Raw genomic sequence first — 20,348 nt, forward strand, 5'->3', positions numbered from 1 at the left:
AGCCTTAACATTCAAGAATTACGTAAAGCCCAGAGTACCTGCCCCCGGAGTGCAGAAGCTCCATTCGGGCAGCTTCTCCTTTTGCCAATCTGAAGTCTCCCGTGTACAAGACGGTCCCATTGTTGCCCTGAAATAAAAACCTGAAAAGGGTACAGACCTCAGTGACTTCTAAGTCTCAGACAAAATCCTAATAAAGCAAATATATACTAAATCCACAGCCCATGTTGCCTGCCAAGCACAGCCACTATGATAATGGAACTTCCACAGCACTAAACCACACCAGGCACTCAGCTGCACCTCTTCCCAAAGGGGGAAAATAATAACATGATGGAGATATCGCTGAGTTTGCAAGAAATGTCCTCTGAAATACATCAGCACCTTCCACTGTGTACTGAGATCATCCCTGCTCATGGAGAGAAAAATCCATGTGATGGGAAAATGCAAAGCCAGTGGAAAGACTGCTACTGAAGACTTCCATTGTAAGAAAGCCACGTTTCGAACGTGACCTGCACCTCAGTCCCCCAAGTTCAATTTGGAAGCAAAGATTACAGGAATTGCCATCATAAGACTCGAACCTCCCCGTACAGGTTATTTTCTAGACCCTACAAGTTTATTTCTACAAATATAATACATATCTATACAAAATAAATGGGCAAAATAGATGAGCCCCCTTACATAACTGATCCTGGGCAATGACCAGCTGGTAAGAGAGTCACAACAATCTCTTCCTTCTAAAAAGAAAATAAAAGAAGAAAATAATAATCATACAAGTTATCATTAGGACCCAGCTAAACAAAGCCCTCCTGAATACAACACACACAACTACTTCCCAAGAACGTGGTGTGCCTTTCTCCTCATTTCCCCACTCTCCAAACCCTGGAAACAAGTGGAATCCTCACCCACAAACAAATGGTTAAACGGAGAGTTACAGTGTGACACAGCAATTCCACTCTTGGGTATACACGCGAGAGACGCGAAAACTCAGGTCCACACAAAACGTGAATGTTCACCGCAGCGTTATTCACACTAGCCAGAGGAGAAGCAGCCAAAATGTCTATTGGCTGACGACTGAACCGGCAAAATGGGGTCTAGCCACACGATGGAATATTCTTTGGCCAATAAAGGAAATGAAGAACTGATACATCCTACACCATGGATAAACACTGAAAGCATTATGCAAAGTGAAAGAAGTCACGAAAGACCGCACACTGTATGAGTCCATTTAAATACGATGTCCAGAATGGGCAAATCCACAGAGACTTACACTAGACTAGCAGCGGCCAGGAGCTGGGGGGAGGGAGAAGCAGGGTCCCGTATTTCTTTCTGGGCAATGAAAATATTCTGAAATTGATGGTGGTGATGGATACACAACTCTGTGAATACACTAAAAGCCATTGAATAGTGTACTTTAACTGGGGTGAATGGTACGGTATGTGAATTATGTCTCAATAAAGCTGTTATTTAAAAAAATAAAAATAAAAAGGAATTCCCTGGCAGTCAAGTGGTTAGAACTCCACGCTTCCACTGCAAGGAGCACGGGTTCAATCCCTGGTCAGGGAACTAGGTTCCTGCAAGCCGCACGGACAGTTTAAAAAAAAAAAGTCTGATGCAGCCTGGTCCCAAGTCACCATGCAGCACGCTGTACTGTCCTGTTAGGCGGAGCCTCATGGGCACTACAGCCTCTCGGGGCTCAGTACGTGGTGGGGCAGAGCTCTGGATGCGTCAGCTCTCCACTCGACCATGGTAACTCCCCCTGGATGTCTGACATCGTTCGTTCCAAAGGCCCTTTATAAGGGGCTTTCTCGCTGGTTGGAGCTGGAGACACACAAGTCTCAGTGGGAGAGGAGAAATGGAAAGGACAAGAGCGGGGCGGCTGGACTCAGCTCACCAAGAGCCACCTGCTGCCCGGTGCCCGATTCTGAGAAAGCCTTTCACCAACACACATTACAGGCCACCGGGCACTGACAGCATATCCCCAAAAGTGTCAGCTAACTGAGCTCAGGATGGCATTTAGGAAGGTTCAGGCCATCCCTTTCCCCTCCCTCAGGACAGTAAGTCTAGAAGTACTCCAATGCCTGATCTCCTCCAGGGAGGACATGTGAAATGTCGGCCCCTGTCCCATCACAGTCACACCACCAAGGACACCCTTCAGAGTTAAACGTGTCCACAGAGCAGGTTCTAATCGGGCTACGGAACAAATATTAACTAGATTTGCCATAAGATAGGAAAACACCACCTAGCCTTAGGTATAATTTGAGATAAAAATAAATAAATACAGAAAAGGTGGGTTGGCACTCCTACTTACTATTAAAAAAGATAAATGCACAACACAAAAGTACCTGCCTCTAAATTTAAGGACAAAAAAATAAATTGGATCCACTTGGACAACGTCTTTTTCTTGAATACGAAAATGATTCAGAAAAAAAAATCACAATATACATAAATTTGCTGCAAAAACATTAAGCACGGTTTTATATCCCGAACATTATAATAAACTTAATGAATGTGACAATCACACTGTATGGTAACATCATTTCTATGGAGCTCCTATAGTTAGCATGTGACACTAAACAGAAGCAGTTCCCACATGGTCCAGTCCTTCGGATGTAGAAAACAAATACATCACAAACGTTTTTTCCCTACAAACTCACGCATTTACTATAAATTTTATTTCTGGTTACATGAGCAATCAAATCATGGAGAAAGACAAACAATCATTTAATGATCGGTATAATAATAATTTTTAAAAACACAGTATTTAATATTTAGTTACCTCGCCTGACGCTTCATCGACTAAAGATATCTGGGTAGGAGTTTCAATTTCAATGGATATCTATTAAAATAAAATAAGAGGTCATGTATACATTGCATTATACATTTTCATGGGTTTTCATGGCTTTATATGCCTTTGCCATCTCAAACACAGAAAGGGAACTAAGAGACGTTACAGACTCTCTGTGGAACAATTTCTGATTTCACTATAATAATGGTTTAACAGCCCCAAACATGATAAAGCTAATACAGTACCTTTCCTGAAGTTGATGCGGCAATATGGATTGAATGGCTTATAAACTTACACATCCTCAGACACAGCAATCCTACATCTATGAATTCAATTTTCCTCCCTTCACCTCTCCATGTATTCTATGTGTTTAGGTTTTCTGCTGCAGAACACAGTCTGCCATCAGTCCATGGTGCGTTGGCCTAATTCACAGATTTGAGCTGCTATGAAAAGGTCGGCGTGTACGTGCACATTTTACTAGAAGAGCGAGGAGCACAGAGAGGCATCCAGTAAGTAGCTGTTGAATAAACAGAATTTCCCACCTTTCTAGCCCACTGATGTCATAAGATTTACAGTGACTGAAATTCAGGTGTGAAAATATCCTTGCATTTCTGGAATAAACACACCGTATTCGTGATACACTATTTTTTAATACTGCGAGATTCAGTCAGCTATGACCTTAATTAGGATACTCACACGTGAAATGGCCCTTTTTCCCCCACTTACTATCACTATCCATTCTGCCAGTGAGGTTGAGCAGCTTATCTTTTTAGTCTCTCCTACAGCAGGGATCATTCGTTCTTTGAACATTTGGCAAAACGCACCTATAAAACCATCTGGGTGTGGGGCTTTTTTGAAGAAGAGTTCTTTGAAAACTGTTTTAATGTCTTTGACGCCTACTTCTTTATTCAAGTGGTCTACTTTTCTTCCCTCAATTTGGTATTTTCCTACTTTTCCAGTATTTATCCACTGTGTCTAAATTATTGAATATACTATCATATTAATTTTCAAGACAAGGCACTGCTATTATTAATAGGTATTTTCCTTTTTATCATTCTGTATTTTTATATGCATCTTTGTTCTTTTAATCGATCTTGGCAAGATTTATCTCTATTTCGTTTTGTTTTCTTTTGTTTGTTTTGTTTCTTTGCTTTGGCCACACTGCGCGGCATGTGGGATCTTAGTTCCCCAACCAGAAATCAAACCCGCATCCCCTGCATTGGAAGCACAGTCTTAACTGATGGACCACCAGGAAGTCCCTAAATTTACCTCTATTTCTCTAGAAACCAGCTTTTACTTTTGTTAATCTTCCCTTTTATTTTCTGTGGTAGTTAGTCTCTATATCACTAACCTGTCCTTTTCTCTCTATTATTTTCTTCTTTCACATATCCTTAGGTTTGCTTTGTTGCTCCTTTTCATTCTTCTTGAGTCAAAGACTTATTCCATTTAGTTCCAGTCTGTTTTCTAAGAAATGCATTTAATGCTCTCAATTTCCCTTCAAGTACTAACTTAGCTGTGCTCCACACACTTTGACATGTCACACTTTCATTGTCCATCAGTCCTAAGTATTGTATGTTTTTCTTTACAGTTTCCTCTTTAACCTAGAGTTGCTTGTGGTATGCATTTAGCTCCCATATGTATGGGATGATTTTAACTCTCCTTGTATGTCTGGTTTCCAACATCATTGTATTACCATTGTATTACCATCTTTTACCATTGTATTATGGTAAAAGAACAGATCACTAGGATTTCTTGAAACTTCTTTATTGACGTAGTACATGCTCAGTTTTGATAAACCTTCCAAGTTTACCCAAAGATCTCCTCTCTGTTCGGTTTAAAGCTCTGTGTTTCGTTTGGTTCGCATGTATTAATTAGGCCATTTAAATCTTCTGTACATTCACTTACTTCCTGTCTCCCTCATCTCTCAGCTTCTGAGAGTGGTCTGGGTAGCTCTCCAGCTACCCTTTCTCCCTTAGATTATGAGGTGGCCTTGAACTACATCCACTCAGCTGACCTGGAATGATCCTACAAGCCCCTTCCACGTACACTTCCAGGTTAGCAGTGGCCACAAGAAACACCTGTGTGAGATTTGGAAGGCAGACGTGAACTAGCAGCCATTTTTCAATGCTCTGAAAGGCACCAGAAATTATAACAGCCCAGGTACGCTGTTGACCTGTTGGCTTACCTCACTGACATGGGCAGTATGGCGGCAGCTCCGTCTTCCGCTGGGTATCCTCCCGAGCTTCTTGGAGCCCTGGGCCACGTGTGTGGAACTCAGTGACCAAGGAGTGGGAGGCAGACATGGGTCCCCATTTGTCCCTGTGGACTCCAGCCTATCTCTGCTCTTCTCTCCTTTTTCAGCTTTCCTTCCTGACTGCTGGCCAGATTGACCCACAGTAACTTCAGGTCTAATACCAAGGCCAAGGTTACAGCCTTGCTGTTGTGTCCCTCTGCAGAGGGGGGACGGATCCCACCCCAACTGATAGATCAGAGGCTAAGACTGAAGATGCCACACATGAACGAAGAGAGTGTGAAAACACTGCGGTATGTTCACTGTGGGACCTTCTGGGGAGAGCAGGCTGGGAGGAAGTGGTTTGTGTGACCTGAGAAAATGGGAGCAGGTGGCCCTGGTTTTTATCGTGGTTACAGGGTGGGCCTGGGCTTGCATGTTTGAAATCCATGTAGGCACCAAGGAAGGGGCAGGCTTTTTTTTTTTTTTTAATCAGTTTGCCCAGATGTGGGGCAAGTGGAGGTGGGAGTGGAAAGCTGCCAGCAATCAGACATCAAACATTCTTGGTGATGCTTGTTCAGACTTCTCTGCCAGCACCCCCAGTTCCTGACGGTTTAATCCATATCACAAACCCTGATGCTATCTGCTCCTCGTGGTTCTTCCTCTGCTCAAGCACTGGGTGGTCAGGTACTACTGCATCCAGGTTGAGGCTACTTTGTCAATTGCATTTATGTTCATATCTTCTTGATACTATTAAAAGGTTGTTCCTTTTAATAGTAAATAACATCTTCTTTGACGCTTATGATATTTTTTTTTGCCTTCAATCTCTGTATGATATAAAAGTTGCCACTCTGGCATGTTTAGCTTCTAATTGTTCATTATATTTTTTCCTTTTTATTTTTTCCCCTTTAACCTGCATTTTTCCTTTAGAGTAATTTATGTCTCTTGTAGACCAAGACTGGTGGATCTTTTTTTTTTTTTTAGCCCAAACCAAGAATTTGTCTTTTGATCCAGGGTTGAAGTAAATCCATTCATATTCATAGCAATTACTGTTATAATAGAACTTGTACCACCATCTTCGCATTCTCAACGTGCCATGCTTTTTTCTCCCCTTTACCTTCTGTTGGATAGATCCATTTTATTCTGCCACATTCAGAAGTATCCATTCTATTTTCATTCTGATTGTTATCCCTTTCTTATTATAACCCATAAATTCTGTTTGTTTTTCCTAATCTATCCCATGATCTAAATAAGAGGATTTATCAATTATGTTAATGAATGTTTTATACTTTAAAGTAATAAAACGTAACTCAGCAAGAGAGCCTGTGAGATTAGACAAAACTAAGAATCTAGGTCAACATGTTGAGGGACAAGAAAGAAAAATCAGCAGCGATAAAATGCCAACCTCTTCCAAGCTAATGAATTACAAAGGCTAACCAGCAACACTGTAATTACTGTGGGTAGATACAGTGTGGAGGAAGCGGGCTGTGAATAATGCCAATGCTTTTCTCAATACACCTCAAAACGTATTTCCCACTTGGAAGGAGAATTAGTGTCATTCAAAAAATAAAACTTACGATTCGTTTCTCCCAAAATCTGTACCTCGGGCTCGTTAACAACAGCTCTTTAGTAACAGGCGAACAGTATAAGTACACCTTCAAGCTGAAAACAAGAGACCAAAAAAATCGAGAATGAGACATCTGGGTGACTAGGAAATATGTTTCAAAGTATGTCAGTTGCCTCGAATAATTGCCTCGAATAATTCAGAGCTGGCAGGCCAATACTCCAGTGCCCACCTCAGTCCCATCGAGACTATAAAGGGACGGGCAAGAAGCAGAGGAGGGAAAATACTGTGTCCTCTGACCTCCTCAAAGGCTGGTCCTCACCATTCTCATCTTCAAGACACAGGTTTTAGACAATCAGGTATGTCTGGAGAGATACCACCCAATGGTAAACTACCTCTGCAGAAAGGGAAGTGGGACAGGAGACGGCTGCCTTTTACTTCATATAAATCTATTCTGTTTATGTTTAGTGGGCAGAAATCAACTTCATGACAATCTTTAAAAATTCAACACTCCAGTTCAGAGGTTAGGAATACAGTCTACAGCGGATCATACTTTCCAGAGATGCCCACACTGACGTATACACCCTAACCACACACCGTCTTCTTACAAAGTGGTCATGGAAATTCCCCCACTGACAGGAGGCGTCTGTGTTAACCTCCCCTTGAACCCAGACAGAGCTTTGTAACTGCCTTAGCCAACAGAATGTGATGGACATAATACAGCAGGCCTTTCGAGGCTAGATCTCCAGGCAGTGTGGCTGCTGCTGGCCCCCTCTTGGGACATACACTTTTTTTTTTTAGTTTCCATTTAAGAAGTCCTGCTATTCTGAAACCACTATGCTGAAGAGCTATTTTTTAGAGACAGAGATGCCCAAAGTGCCCCAACTGTTTGAGTCTCCCCAGCCCAGATGTCAGACATTGAATGAATGAGCCTTCAGGTAATGTCAGCCCCCATACGACACCCAGTCAGGCAGAAACCAGCCATCCCCACTGTACCCTGTCAGAACTCCTGACCCATAGAAACAGACAGAGAGAATACATGATTAGTGTTGTTTTAAGTCACTGAGTTTGGGGGTAGTTTGTTACGCAGCAATAGATAACTAATACATAGGCTCTAAAATCAGACAGACCTGGTGGGAATCCTGGTCCTGCCACTTACTGGCTGCGTGACCTTGGGCAACTAATTTAACCCTTCTGGTTCCTCAGTTTCCTCATCTGTAAGATAGAAATAATAATAGTATCTATTCAAAATATTATCAAGAGGCTCTAAGGAGAATGTCAGCTCCAAGAAGAGAGGGATTTTTGCCTATTTTCCTCACTACTGTATCTTCAACATCTAGTATGAATATATATATTTTTTCCTCTTTTTTTTTTTTTTTGCAATACGCGGGCCTCTCACTGTTGTGGCCTCTCTCGTTGTGGAGCGCAGGCTCAGTGGCCATGGCTCACGGGCCCAGCTACCCTGCGGCATGTGGGATCTTCCTGGACTGGGGCACAAACCCGTGTCCCCTGCATCGGCAGGCGGACTCTCAACCACTGCACCACCAGGGAAGCCCATGAATATATATTTTTAATAAATATTAGCTACCATTATCAAAAACACAGACTATTGATATCACTTAGCAAAGAAGCCTGCTAAGTCAAAGATCAAATAGTCAAAAAGTCAATAGGGTCCTTTCTATATACAGTTGACCCTTGAACAACATGGATTTCAACTGGGAGGGTCCACTTACGCACGGAATTTTTTTCTTCACTAAATAAGTACCATAGTACTACACAATCTGCAGTTAGTTGAACCCATAGATGCGGAACCAGGATAGGGAGGGCCAACTATAAAGTTATATGTGGATTTTTGACCTCATAGAAGGTCGGTGCCCCTAACCACTGTGTTGTTCAAGGGTCAACTGCATATATCTTGAGAATTTGGAATCTGACTTAGGCAATGACTGCAGGAAAAGAATGCAATGACTCAGCTTTAAGAAAGGATCCAACAATATTATATGACTCTTTATAAAGGAACAATCATTTACGCACACACACAGACACACTCTTACAGAAATAAAAATGAACAGACTATTACTGCACCCAATAGCATGGATGAATCATTCAAATATAACGTTAAGTAAAAGAAAACAAGTAGAAGAGTCTATTCAGTATGATTCTATTTAAATAAAGTTCAAAAACAACCAAAGCTAAACGATGATGACAAAAGTCAGAAGAGAGGTTACCTGTGGGTGGGGAAGACTGACTGGGGGAGGGACAGGGTTCTGTCCCAGGATATTGATGCTGTTCTATTTCTTGGACTGGGCAGACACTACACATGTGTTCACTTGTAAAAGTTCATCAGACTATTCCCATATGATGTGAGTACTTTTCTACGTAGATGTTACGGCTCAATTAAAATTTTTACTTAAAAAAATAGAACACACAAATAAATAGCAAAGGAAATTACCTGGGGACCTCCCTGGTGGTCCAGTGGCTAAGGCTCCGCGCTCCCAATGCAGGGGACCTGGGTTCAATCCCTGGCCAGGGAACTAGATCCCACATGCCACAACTAAGAGTCTGTATGCTGCAACTAAAGTTCCCACATGCCGCAACTAAAGATCCACATGCCACAACGAAGATCCCACATGCCACAACTAAGCCCCAGCTCAGCCCAGTAAATAATTTTAAAAAAGAAAAGAAAAGAAATTACCTGCACTCCAACCTTCTTTTCAAGGTAGGGGCTCTTAATCCTTTCATGTGATCTGAAAACAAAAGAATCAGAAATCATAAATACATTATCTTTTTCAGAGGATTCCTTGGCCCAAGGAAACTGAGCTGTCTGTTCTTTTTAGGCTTCCTTTTAAGAGAAAATAAATGAGAGGTTCACTTTGATAGGAGCACTGATTTGTATGAGCTACTGGCTCTTGCTTCTGCAGATGAAGAATCCACTGAAAATAGGAAAAGAACCACTAAAAGTTGACCATCTCTGAGCCAACAGAAGCCATTTAAAAGGAGAATGATCCTCCGCATCTTAGGGCAGAGTCTAAATCACTCAGAGTAGCCACAGGAGAATGCATGACCTCATTCAGAACTGCTTCCATCACTTTCCTTTACTCTCTTCTTTCATTTCAATCCAACCACATGCTCTCTGTGACCTCTTCAATTCCAGTCACTAAAGTTAGTCCATCTAGAAATTCAAGTTTGCTTCCATGGAATCCTTGAGAAAACCATTCAGGCTTAGGCCAGAATAAGAAGAGTTTCATTATCTTCTCAGCCTACTGTGACTGCTGTGTTGAAAGGTGGGTTATTGCTACCCACAGAGGCTTGCTCCACAGCTTGCCAAATTAACAAACACAGAAAGGTGACTTTTAAAGAAAGGTAACATTTAAACCAAATGGTACATTAAATATATAGTGCATTATAATATTACATTTTGAATCTTTAGCATGCAAAAGCCCAGATAACAAGAACCAAACATTTTGAAATTGCTTAGTTAAATCAAACCAATTCTAATTATCCTAATTCCAAATAAAACCCAAAAGAAAGCTGGAGTAACTATACTTAGACAAAACAGACTTTAAAACAAAGACTCTAATAAGAGACATTATCATATTACATATGATAATGTAATATTTACAAATGTTATATCCTCTTGTTGGGTCCATCCAACAAGAGGATATAACGTTTGTAAACATTTATGCACCCAACAGAGGAACATCTAAATACATAAAGCAAATATTAACAGACTTAAAAGGAGAAATAGACAGCAATACAGTAAGAGCAGGGGACTTTAATACTGCACTTAAGTCAATGGATGGATCATTCAGTCAGAAAATCAGTAACAAAACACTGGACCTAAACAACACATAAGATCAGATGAACTTCACAAATATATAAAGAACGCTTCATGCAAAGGCAACAGAACACACAATCTTCTCAAGTGCACATGGAACATTTTCCAGGATAGACCATATATTAGACCACAAAATGAGTCTCAATAAATTTAAGATGATTAAAATCATATCAAGCATCTTTTCCAACTACAATGGTATGAAACTAAAATTAATTACAAGAAGAAAACTGGAAAATTCACAAATAAGTGGAGATTAAACAACATGCTACTGAACAACCAATGGGTCAAAGAATAAATCAAAAGAGAAATTTTAAAATACCTTGAGACGACTGAGAATGGAAATAAAACATACCAAAATTTGTGGGTTGCAGCAAAAGCAGTTCTAAGGGGGAAGGTCAAGAGACAAATGCCTACCTCAAGAAACAAGAAAAATCTCAAATAACCAACCTAACTTTACAACCCAAGAAACTAGAAAAAGAAGAACAAACAAAGCCCAAAATTAGCAGAAGGAAGGAAATAACCAAGATTAGAACAAAAATAAATAAAAAACAGACTAAAAAGGCAACAGAGAAACTAAGTTGTGAAACTAAGAGCTGGTTCTTTGAAAAGGTAAACAAAATTGACAAGCCTTTGCTAGACTAAGCAACAAAGGAGAAGGGGGGGGAGAGAGAGAGAGAGAGAGAGAGAGGGGGGGGGGGAGGGGGGGAGGGGGGGAGGGAGGGAGGGAGAGATAGGACTCAAATAAATAAAATCAGAAATGAAACAGGAGCTATTACAACTCTTAAAACGGAAAAGAATGGGTAAGAGACTACTATGAACAATTATACACCAACAAAGTGGACAACCTAGAAGAAATGGATAAATTCTTAGAAACATACAACCTACCAAGACTGAATCATGGTAAAACAGAAAATCGGAATAGACTGATAACTAGTAAGGATACTAAATATCTCTACTAATATCAGTAACTTTAAAAATCCAACAAACAAAATTCCCGGACCAGATGGCTTTGCTAGTGAATTCTACAAACATTCAAAGAACTCAATTTATGAGGCTAGCATTACCCTGATACCAAAACCAGACAAGGACATCACACAAATTACAGACCAATATCCCTGATGAACATAGATGAAAAAAATCCTCAACAAGATATTAGCAAACAGAATTCAACAACACATTAAAAGGATCATACACCATGATTTAGTGGGATTTATTCCAGGGATGCAAATTGGTTCAACATCCACAAATCAGTCAATGTTATAATCACATGAACAAAATGAAGGACAAAAAACCATATAATCATCTCAACAGATGCACAAAAAGCACTGGACAAAACTTGACATCCATTTATGATAAAAACTCTCAATAGATCAGGTATAGAGGGAACAAACTTCAATATAATAAAGACCATATGTGACAAGCTCTCAGCAAACATCATAATCAGTGGTGAAAAGCTGAAAGCTATTTCTCTAAGATCAGAAATAAGACAAGAACACCCATTCTTGCCCTTTTATTCAACATAATATTATCAATTCCAGCCATAGGAATTAGGCAAGAAAAAGAAATAAAAAGCATGCAAAGTTGAAAGGAAGAAGTAAAACTAGCACTATTTACAGACAACATGACACATATATAGAAAATACTAAAGACTCCATCAAAAAACTGTTAGAGGAATATTGGTCAAGATGGCAGTGTGGGAAGACGCAGAGTTAGCATCTCCCCACAACTAGGGTGCCTGAAGGCCGCGGGTGGGGAACTCTGACGCCCAAGGAGACGGGAGGAACTCCAAAGTGAACCGGTAGGATGTAGGGGGACTGAGAGGGGAGGAGAAGTGGGTGCCAGACAGGATCAGTGCCCCTGAGGCCAGGGAGATCAGGAGAGGCAGGAGGGAGGGGCCCTCTGGGAAGAGCAGGAGAGGAGTGGAGGGCAATCTCCCAGCCCACTTGGGCCAGGGAGCCTGCTGAGCTCCCAAACCAGTACCTACCCCCCCAAAGCCTGATCCAGGCCACATGGGTCCTGGAGGCATAAGAGGGAGGCTGGGGAGATCAGGAGAGGCAGGTGGGAGGGGTCATCCAGGAGGAGCGGGAGAGGAGCGGAGGGTGATTGCTCCACCCACTAGAGCCCAGGAAGCCTGATGGGCTCCCAGGTGAGGTCCCCTGCCCTCTGAGACCAGGGGTGGGGGGCACGCCTGGGCCCCTTCTGTTCCTTGAGCCTAAGCCCCACCCCACACGGCCCTCAGGACCTTTTCCAGCCCTGTGGGTCCTGAGCATAGGCCCCGCCCACCACCCAAACCTCGCCCTTGCTTAGGCCCCGCCCTCCACAGCCAAGGCCTTCCCCCCTTTTTCTTCTTTTCCCTCCTCCTCTTTTTTTACTATTGTGGTACTGATGTACCTTCCAGTTGTTGATTCATCTATATTTTTATTTTTATATTCTTTCTAACATATCTGTTAGTTTCCTAGTCTAATTTTATTTTTTACTTTGTTATTGTTCTTTTTTTTTTTTTTTTTTTTTTGCCGCCCCATGCAGCTTGCGGGATCTTGGATCACAAGCCCAGGGTCGGGCCGAAGCTCCTGCAGTGGGAGCTTCAAGTCTGAACCACTGGACTAACAGAGAACCTCAGACCCCAGGGAATATTCATCAGAGTGAGGGCTCATGGCGTTCCTCATCTCAGCACCAAGATCCAGCTCCACCCAATAGCCTACAGACTCCAGTGTTGGAAGCCGCAGGCCAAACAACCAGTAAGACAAGAACACAATCCCACTCGTAAAAAAAAAAAAAAAAAAAAAAATGAGACAGCACACAAATATGTCACAGATGAAGGAGAAAGGTAAAAACCTACAAAACCAAATAAATGAAGAGGAAATAGGCAACCTACCAGAACAAGAATTCAGAGTAATGACAGTAAAGATGATCCAGAATCTTGGAAATAGAATGGAGGCATGGATCGAGAAAATACAAGAAATGTTTAACAAAGATCTAGAAGAACTAAGGAACAAACAAACAGAGATAAACAACACAATAACTGAAATGAAAAATACACTAGAAGGAATCAATAACAGAATAACGGAGGCAGAAGAACGAATAGGTGAGCTGGAAGACAAAATGGTGGAAATAACTGCTGAGGAGCAGAATAAAGAAAAAAGAATGAAAAGAATTGAGGACAATCTCAGAGACCTCTGGGACAACACTAAATGCACCAACATTCAAATTATAGGGGTCCCAGAAGAAGAAGAGAAAAAGAAAGGGTCTGAGAAAATATTTGAACAGATTATAGTTGAAAACTTCTCTAACAGGGAAAGGAAATAGTCACCCAAGTCCAGGAAGCACAGGGAGTCCCATACAGGATAAACCCTAGGAGAAACACACCAAGACACATATTAATCAAACTAACAAAAATTAAATTCAAAGAAAAAATATTAAAAGCAGCAATGGAAAAACAAAAAATAACATACAAAGGAATCCCCATGAGGTTATCAGCTGATTTTTCAGCAGAAACTCTGCAGGCAGAAGGCAGTGGCAGGATATACTTAAAGTGATGAAAGAGAAAAACCTACAACCAGGATTACTCTATCCAGCAAGGATCTCATTCAGATTCGATGGAGAAGTGAAAAGGTTTTCAGACAGGCAAAAGCTAAGAGAATTCAGCACCACCAAACCAGCTTTACAATAAATGCTAAAGAAACTTCTCTAAGCAGGAAACACAAAAGAAGAAAAAGACCCACAAAAACAAATCCAAAACAATTAAGAAAATGGTAATAGGAACATACATATTGATAATAACCTTGAATGTAAATGGATTAAATGCCCCAACCAAAAGACACAGACTGGCTGAATGGATACAAAAACAAGATCCATATATATGCTGTCTACAAGAGACCCAGTTCAGACCTAGGGACACATATGGACTGAAAGTGAAGGGATGGAAAAAGATATTGCATGCAAATGGAAATCAAAAGAAAGCTAGGGTAGCAATACTTATATCAGATAAAATAGACTTTAAAATAAAGACTGTTACAAGAGATAAGGAGGGACACTACATACTGATCAAAGGATCAATCCAAGAAGAAGACATAACAATTATAAATGTATATGCACACAACACAGGAGCACCTCAATACATAAGGCAAATGCTAACAACCATGAAAGGAGAAATAGACAGTAACAAGTTAACAGTAGGGGACTTTAACACCCCACTTACACCAATGGACAGATCATCCAAACAGAAAATAAGTAAGAAAACACAAGCTTTAAATGACACAATATATCAGATAGATCTAATTGATATTTATAGAACATTCCACCCAAAAGTGGCAGAATACACTTTCTTCTCAAGTGCACATGGAACATTCTCCAGGGTGGATCACATCTTGGGTGACAAATCAAGCCTCGGAAAACTTAAGAAAATTGAAATAGTTCAAGCATCTTTTCTGACCACAACACTATGAGATTGGAAATCAATTACAGGAAAAAAACTGTAAAAAACACAAATACATGGAGGCTAAACAGTGCACTACTAAATAACTAAGACATCACAGAAGAAATCAAAGAAGAAATTTAAAAATACATAGAAACAAATGACAGCGAAAACACAATGACCCAAAACCTATGGGACGCAGCAAAAGAAGTTCTAAGAGGGAAGTTGAGAGCAGTTCAATCTCACCTCAAGAAACAAGAAAACTCTCAAATAAATAATCTAACCCTACACTTAAAACAACTAGAGAAAGAAGAACAAGGAAAACTCAAAGTCAGTATAAGGAAAGAAATCATAAAGATCAGAGCAGAAATAATGAAATAGAAACGAAGAAAACAATAGCAAAGATCAATAAAACTAAAAGCTGGTTCTTTGAGAAGATAAAAAAAATTGAGAAACCCTTGGCCGGACTCATCAAGGAAAAAAAGGCAGAGGACGCAAATCAATAAAATTAGAAATGAAAAAGGAGAAATCACAAGTGACACTGCAGAAATACAAAGGAATATAAGAGACTACTACAAACAACTATATGCCAATAAAATGGACAAACACAAAGAAATGGACAAATTCTTGGAAAGGTACAACTTTCCAAGGCTGAAAAAGGACGAATTAGAAAATATATACAGACCTATCACAAGCAATGAAATTGAAACTGTAATTAAAAATCTTCTAACAAACAAAAGTCCAGGACCAGATGGCTTCACAGGCGAATTCTATCAAACATTTAGTGAAGAGCTAACATCCTTCTTAAACTCTTCCAAAAAGTTGCAGAGGGAGGGACACTCCCACATACATTGTACGAGGCCACCATCACCTTGATACCAAAACCAGAAGAAGATATCACAAAAAAAGAAAATTATAGACCAATATCCCTGATGAACATAGATGCAAAAATCCTGAACAAAATACTAGCAAAGAGAATCCAACAGCACATTAAGAGGATCATACACCATGATCAAGTGGGATTTATCCCAGGGATGCAAGAATTCTTCGATGTACGCAAATCAATCAATGTGATACACCACATTAACAAATTAAGGAATAAAAACCATATGATCATCTCAATAGATGCAGAGAAAGTTTTTGACAAAATTCAACACCAATTTATGATAAAAACTCTCCAGAAAGTGGGCATAGAGGGAACCTACCTCAACATAATAAACGCCACATATGACAAACCCACAGCCAACATCATACTCGATGGTGAAAAACTGAAAGCATTTCCACTAAGATCAGGAACAAGACAAGGATGTCCACTCTCACCACTCTTATTCAACATACTATTGGAATTCCTAGCCACAGCAATCAGAGAAGAAAAAGAAATAAAAGGAATACAAATTGGAAAGGAAGTAAAACTGTCACTGTTTGCCAATGACATGATACTATACATAGAAAATCCTCAAGATGCCACCAGAAAACTACTAGAACTAATCAATGAATTTGGCAAGGTTGCAGGATACAAAATTAATGCACAGAAATCTCTTGCATTCCTATACATCAACAATGAAAAATCAGAAAGAGAAATTAAGGAAACACTCCCATTTACCATTGCAACAAAAAAATAAAATACTTAGGAATAAACCTGCCTAAGGAGGCAAAAGACTTGTACTCAGAAAACTATAAACCACTGATGAAAGAAATCAAAGATGACATAAAACAGATGGAGAAAGATACCATGTTCTTGGATTGGAAGAATCAATGTTGTGAAAATGACTACACGACCCAAAGCAATCTACAGATTCAATGCAATCCCCATCAAACTACCAATGGCATTCTTCACAGAATTATAAAAAAAAAATTTACAGTTCGTATGGAAACACAAAAGACCCCAAATAGCCAAAGCAATCTTGAGAAAGAAAAATTGAGTTGGAGGAATCAGGCTCCCCGACTTCAAACTATACTACAAAGCTACAGTAATCAAGACAGTTTGGTACTGGCACAAAAACAGAAATATAGATCAATGGTACAGGATAGAATGCCCAGAGATAAACCCACACACATATGGTCACCTAATTTACGACAAAGGAAGCAAGAACATACAATGGAGAAAAGACAGCCTCTTCAATAAGTGGTGCTGGGAAAACTGGACAGCTACATGTAAAAGAGTGAAATTAGAACACTACCTAACACCATAGACAAAAATAAATTCCAAATGGATTAAAGACCTAAATGTAAGACCAGACACTACAAAACTCTTAGAGGAAGCCATAGGAAAAACACTCTTTGACATAAACCACAGCCAGATCTTTTTTGACCCACCTCTTGAGTAATGGAAATAAAAACAAAAATAAACAAATAGGACTTAATTAAACTTAAAAGCTTTTGCACAGCAAAGAAAACCATAAACAAGACATAAAGACAACCCTCAGAATGGGAGAAAATATTTGCAAATGAAAACAACAGACAAAGGATTAATCTCCAGAATATACAAACAGCTCATGGAGCTCAGTATCAAAAAAACAAACAATCCAGCTAAAAAATGGGCAGAAGACCTAAATAGACATTTCAGCAAAGAAGACATACAGATGGCCAAGAGGCACGTGAAAAGATGCTCAGCATCTCTAATTATCAGAGAAACGTAAATCAAAACTACAGTGAGGTATCCCCTCATGCTGGTCAGAATGGCCATTATCAAAAAATCTAGAAACAATAAATGCTGGAGAGGGTGTGGTGAAAAGGGAACCCTCCTGCACTGTTGGTGGGAATGTAAATTGATACAACCACTATGGAAAACAGTATGGAGGTTCCTTAAAAAACTAAAAATAGAACTACCAAACGACCCAGCAATCCCACTATTGGGTATATACCCTGAGAAAACTATAATTCAAAAACAGTCATGTACCACACTGCAGCACTATTTACAATAGCCAGGACTAGGAAGCAACCTAGGTGTCCATTGACAGACGAATGGATAAAGAAGATGTGGTACATATATACAATGGAATCTCACTCAGCCATAAAAAGAAACGAAATTGAGTTATTTGTGGTGAGGTGGATGGACCTAAGTCTGTCATACAGAGTGAAGTAAGTCAGAAAGAGGAAAACAAATACCACATGCTAACGCATATATGTGGAATCTAAAAAACCGGTACTGATGAACCTAGTGGCAGGGCAGCAATAAAGATGTAGACATAGAGAATGAACTTGAGGACATGGGGTGGGAGGGTGAAGCTGGGGCAAAGTGAGAGTAGCATCAACATATATATACTACCGAATTGGGAGATTGGGATTGACATATATACACTAATATGTATAAAATGGATAACTAATAAGAACCTGTGTAAAAAAATAAAATTCGAAAGTTAAAAAAAAAAACATATATACACTACCGAATGTAAAATAGTTAGCTAGTGGGAAGCAGCAGCATAGCACAGGGGGATCAGCTTGGTGCTTTGTGACCACCTAGAGGGGTGGGATAGGGAGGGTGGGAGGGAGACGCAAGAGGGAGGAGATATGGGGACATGTGTATGCATATGGCTGATTCGCTTTGTTGTGCAACAGAAACTAACACAATATTGTGAAGCAATTATACTCCAATAAAGATCTATTAAAAACAAAAAACTGTTAGAATAAAGGAATTCAGTAAAGTTGCAGGATATCAACATACAGAAGTCTGCTGCATTTCTACACACAAATAACCATCAGAAAGAGAAATTAAGAAAATGATCCCATTCACAGCTACATCAAAAAGAATAAAATATGTAGGAATAAATTTAACCAAGGAAGTAAAGACCGGTATATTGAAAACTACATGCATTAATAAAAGAAATTGATGACACAAATAAATGTAAAGCTATTCCATGCTCATAGATTGAAAGAATCAATACTGTTAAATTGCCCATACTACCCAAAGCAATCAACAGGTTCAGTGCAACCCATATCAAAATTCCAATGGCATTTTTCATAGGAACAGAACAAATAATCATAAAATTTGTATAGAACCACAAAAGAACCCCAAATAGCCAAAGCAATCTTGAAAAAAAAACAAAACTGGAGACATGCTCCCTGGTTACAAAATGTATTGTTTCAAATGTATAGTAATTAAAACAGTATGGTACTGGCATAAAAACACATAGATCAACAGAACAGAATAGCAAGCCCAGAAATAAAGCCACACATATAGTGTCAATTACTGAGAATATATGATAAAGAAACCAAGAATATATGATGGGGAAAGGACAGTCTCTTCAATAAATGGTGGTAGGAAAACTGGACAGCCCCATGCAAAAGAATGAAACCTAACCATTATCTTATATACCACACACAAAAATTAACTCAGGAGGGAGGGAGATGCAACAGGGAAGACATATGGGAACATATGTTTATGTATGACTGATTCACTTTGTTATAAAGCAGAAACTAACACACCATTGTAAAGCAATTATACCCCAATAAAGATGTTAAAAAAAAAAAAATTAACTCAAAATAGATTAAAGACTTGAATCTAAGATCTGAAACCATAAAATTTCTAGAAGAAAACATAGGCCGTAAGCTCCTTGACATAGGTCTTGGTGGTGATCTTTTGAATCTGACACCAAAAGCAAAACTAAGCAAATGACATCAAATTAAAAAGTTTTTGCACAGCAAAGGAAAGCATCAACGAAATGAAAAAACCTACTGAATAGGAGAAAACATTTGCAAATCATGTATCTGTTAAGGGACTAATATCCAAAATATATGAAGAACTCATAACTCAACAGCAAAAAAACAATCTGATTTTTTTAATGGGCAGATCTGAATAGACATTTTCCCCAAGACATACAGATGGCCAACGGGCACATGAAAAGATGTTCCACATCATTAATCATCAGGAAAATGCAAATCAAAACCACAATGAGATACCACCTCACACCCATTAGACTGGCTATTATCAAAAAGAAAAATAACAAATGTTGAAAAGGATGTGGAGAAATGGGAACCCTTGTGCACTGTTGGTAGGAATGTAAATTGGTGCAGCCACTATGGGAAACAGTATGGAGGTTCCTCAAAAAATTAAAAACAGAACTATCATATGATCCAGCAATTCCACGTCTGGGTACTTAACTAAAGAAAACAAAAACACTAACTCAAAAAGATATCTGCACCCCCAGGTTCACTGAAGCATTATTTACAATAGCCAAGACATGGAAACAACCTAAGTGTCCATCAGTGAATGAATGCATAAAGAAGATGTGGTATATATGCACAATGAAATATTATTCAGCCATGAAAACTGCTGTCTCACCACGAATTAACAATCTTCATTATAAGTTTTCTAAAAACTGATAAGTTTAAAGCTAATTATACAAAATTATTTTCTCTATATAACTTTTTTCCAGCTCTTTTAAGATTAATACATAAATGCTGCTGGAAAGTTAATTTTACTTAAAAAAAAAAACTATAACCAAGTAGATTATTTTGAAAGTCTTTTCCTCCTCAAATCATTTACCAAAAATGACTTTCATCTGCATTTTGATTAATTTA

At 39.4% G+C, this 20,348-nt stretch overlaps 1 protein-coding gene across 6 annotated transcripts in view; it reads right to left on the bottom strand.

Annotated features, from left to right (window-relative positions):
- DCLRE1C (DNA cross-link repair 1C) overlaps positions 1-20,348 on the bottom strand; it is a 63,874-nt gene that overhangs the window by 26,786 nt on the left and 16,740 nt on the right. For 4 of the 6 annotated variants that reach the window (XM_027121937.1, XM_027121935.1, XM_027121936.1 and 1 more), the window contains exons 2-6: positions 9,272-9,323; positions 6,590-6,674; positions 2,774-2,833; positions 676-731; positions 39-140 (exon numbers count right to left, since the gene is read on the bottom strand). In XM_027121937.1, coding sequence (XP_026977738.1) covers positions 39-140; positions 676-731; positions 2,774-2,833; positions 6,590-6,674; positions 9,272-9,318 — 350 coding nt within the window. In that variant the 5' untranslated portion in view covers positions 9,319-9,323. Of the gene's footprint in view, positions 1-38; positions 141-675; positions 732-2,773; positions 2,834-6,589; positions 6,675-7,706; positions 7,792-9,271; positions 9,324-20,348 lie in introns of those variants that run through there. The other 2 variants (XM_027121939.1, XM_027121938.1) reach the window with 2 other exon arrangements.

This window comes from Aethalodelphis obliquidens, unplaced genomic scaffold, assembly GCF_003676395.1.
Source record: "Aethalodelphis obliquidens isolate GAN/ISIS:26980383/991018 unplaced genomic scaffold, ASM367639v1 scaffold23, whole genome shotgun sequence".
Lineage (NCBI taxonomy): Eukaryota > Metazoa > Chordata > Mammalia > Artiodactyla > Delphinidae > Aethalodelphis > Aethalodelphis obliquidens.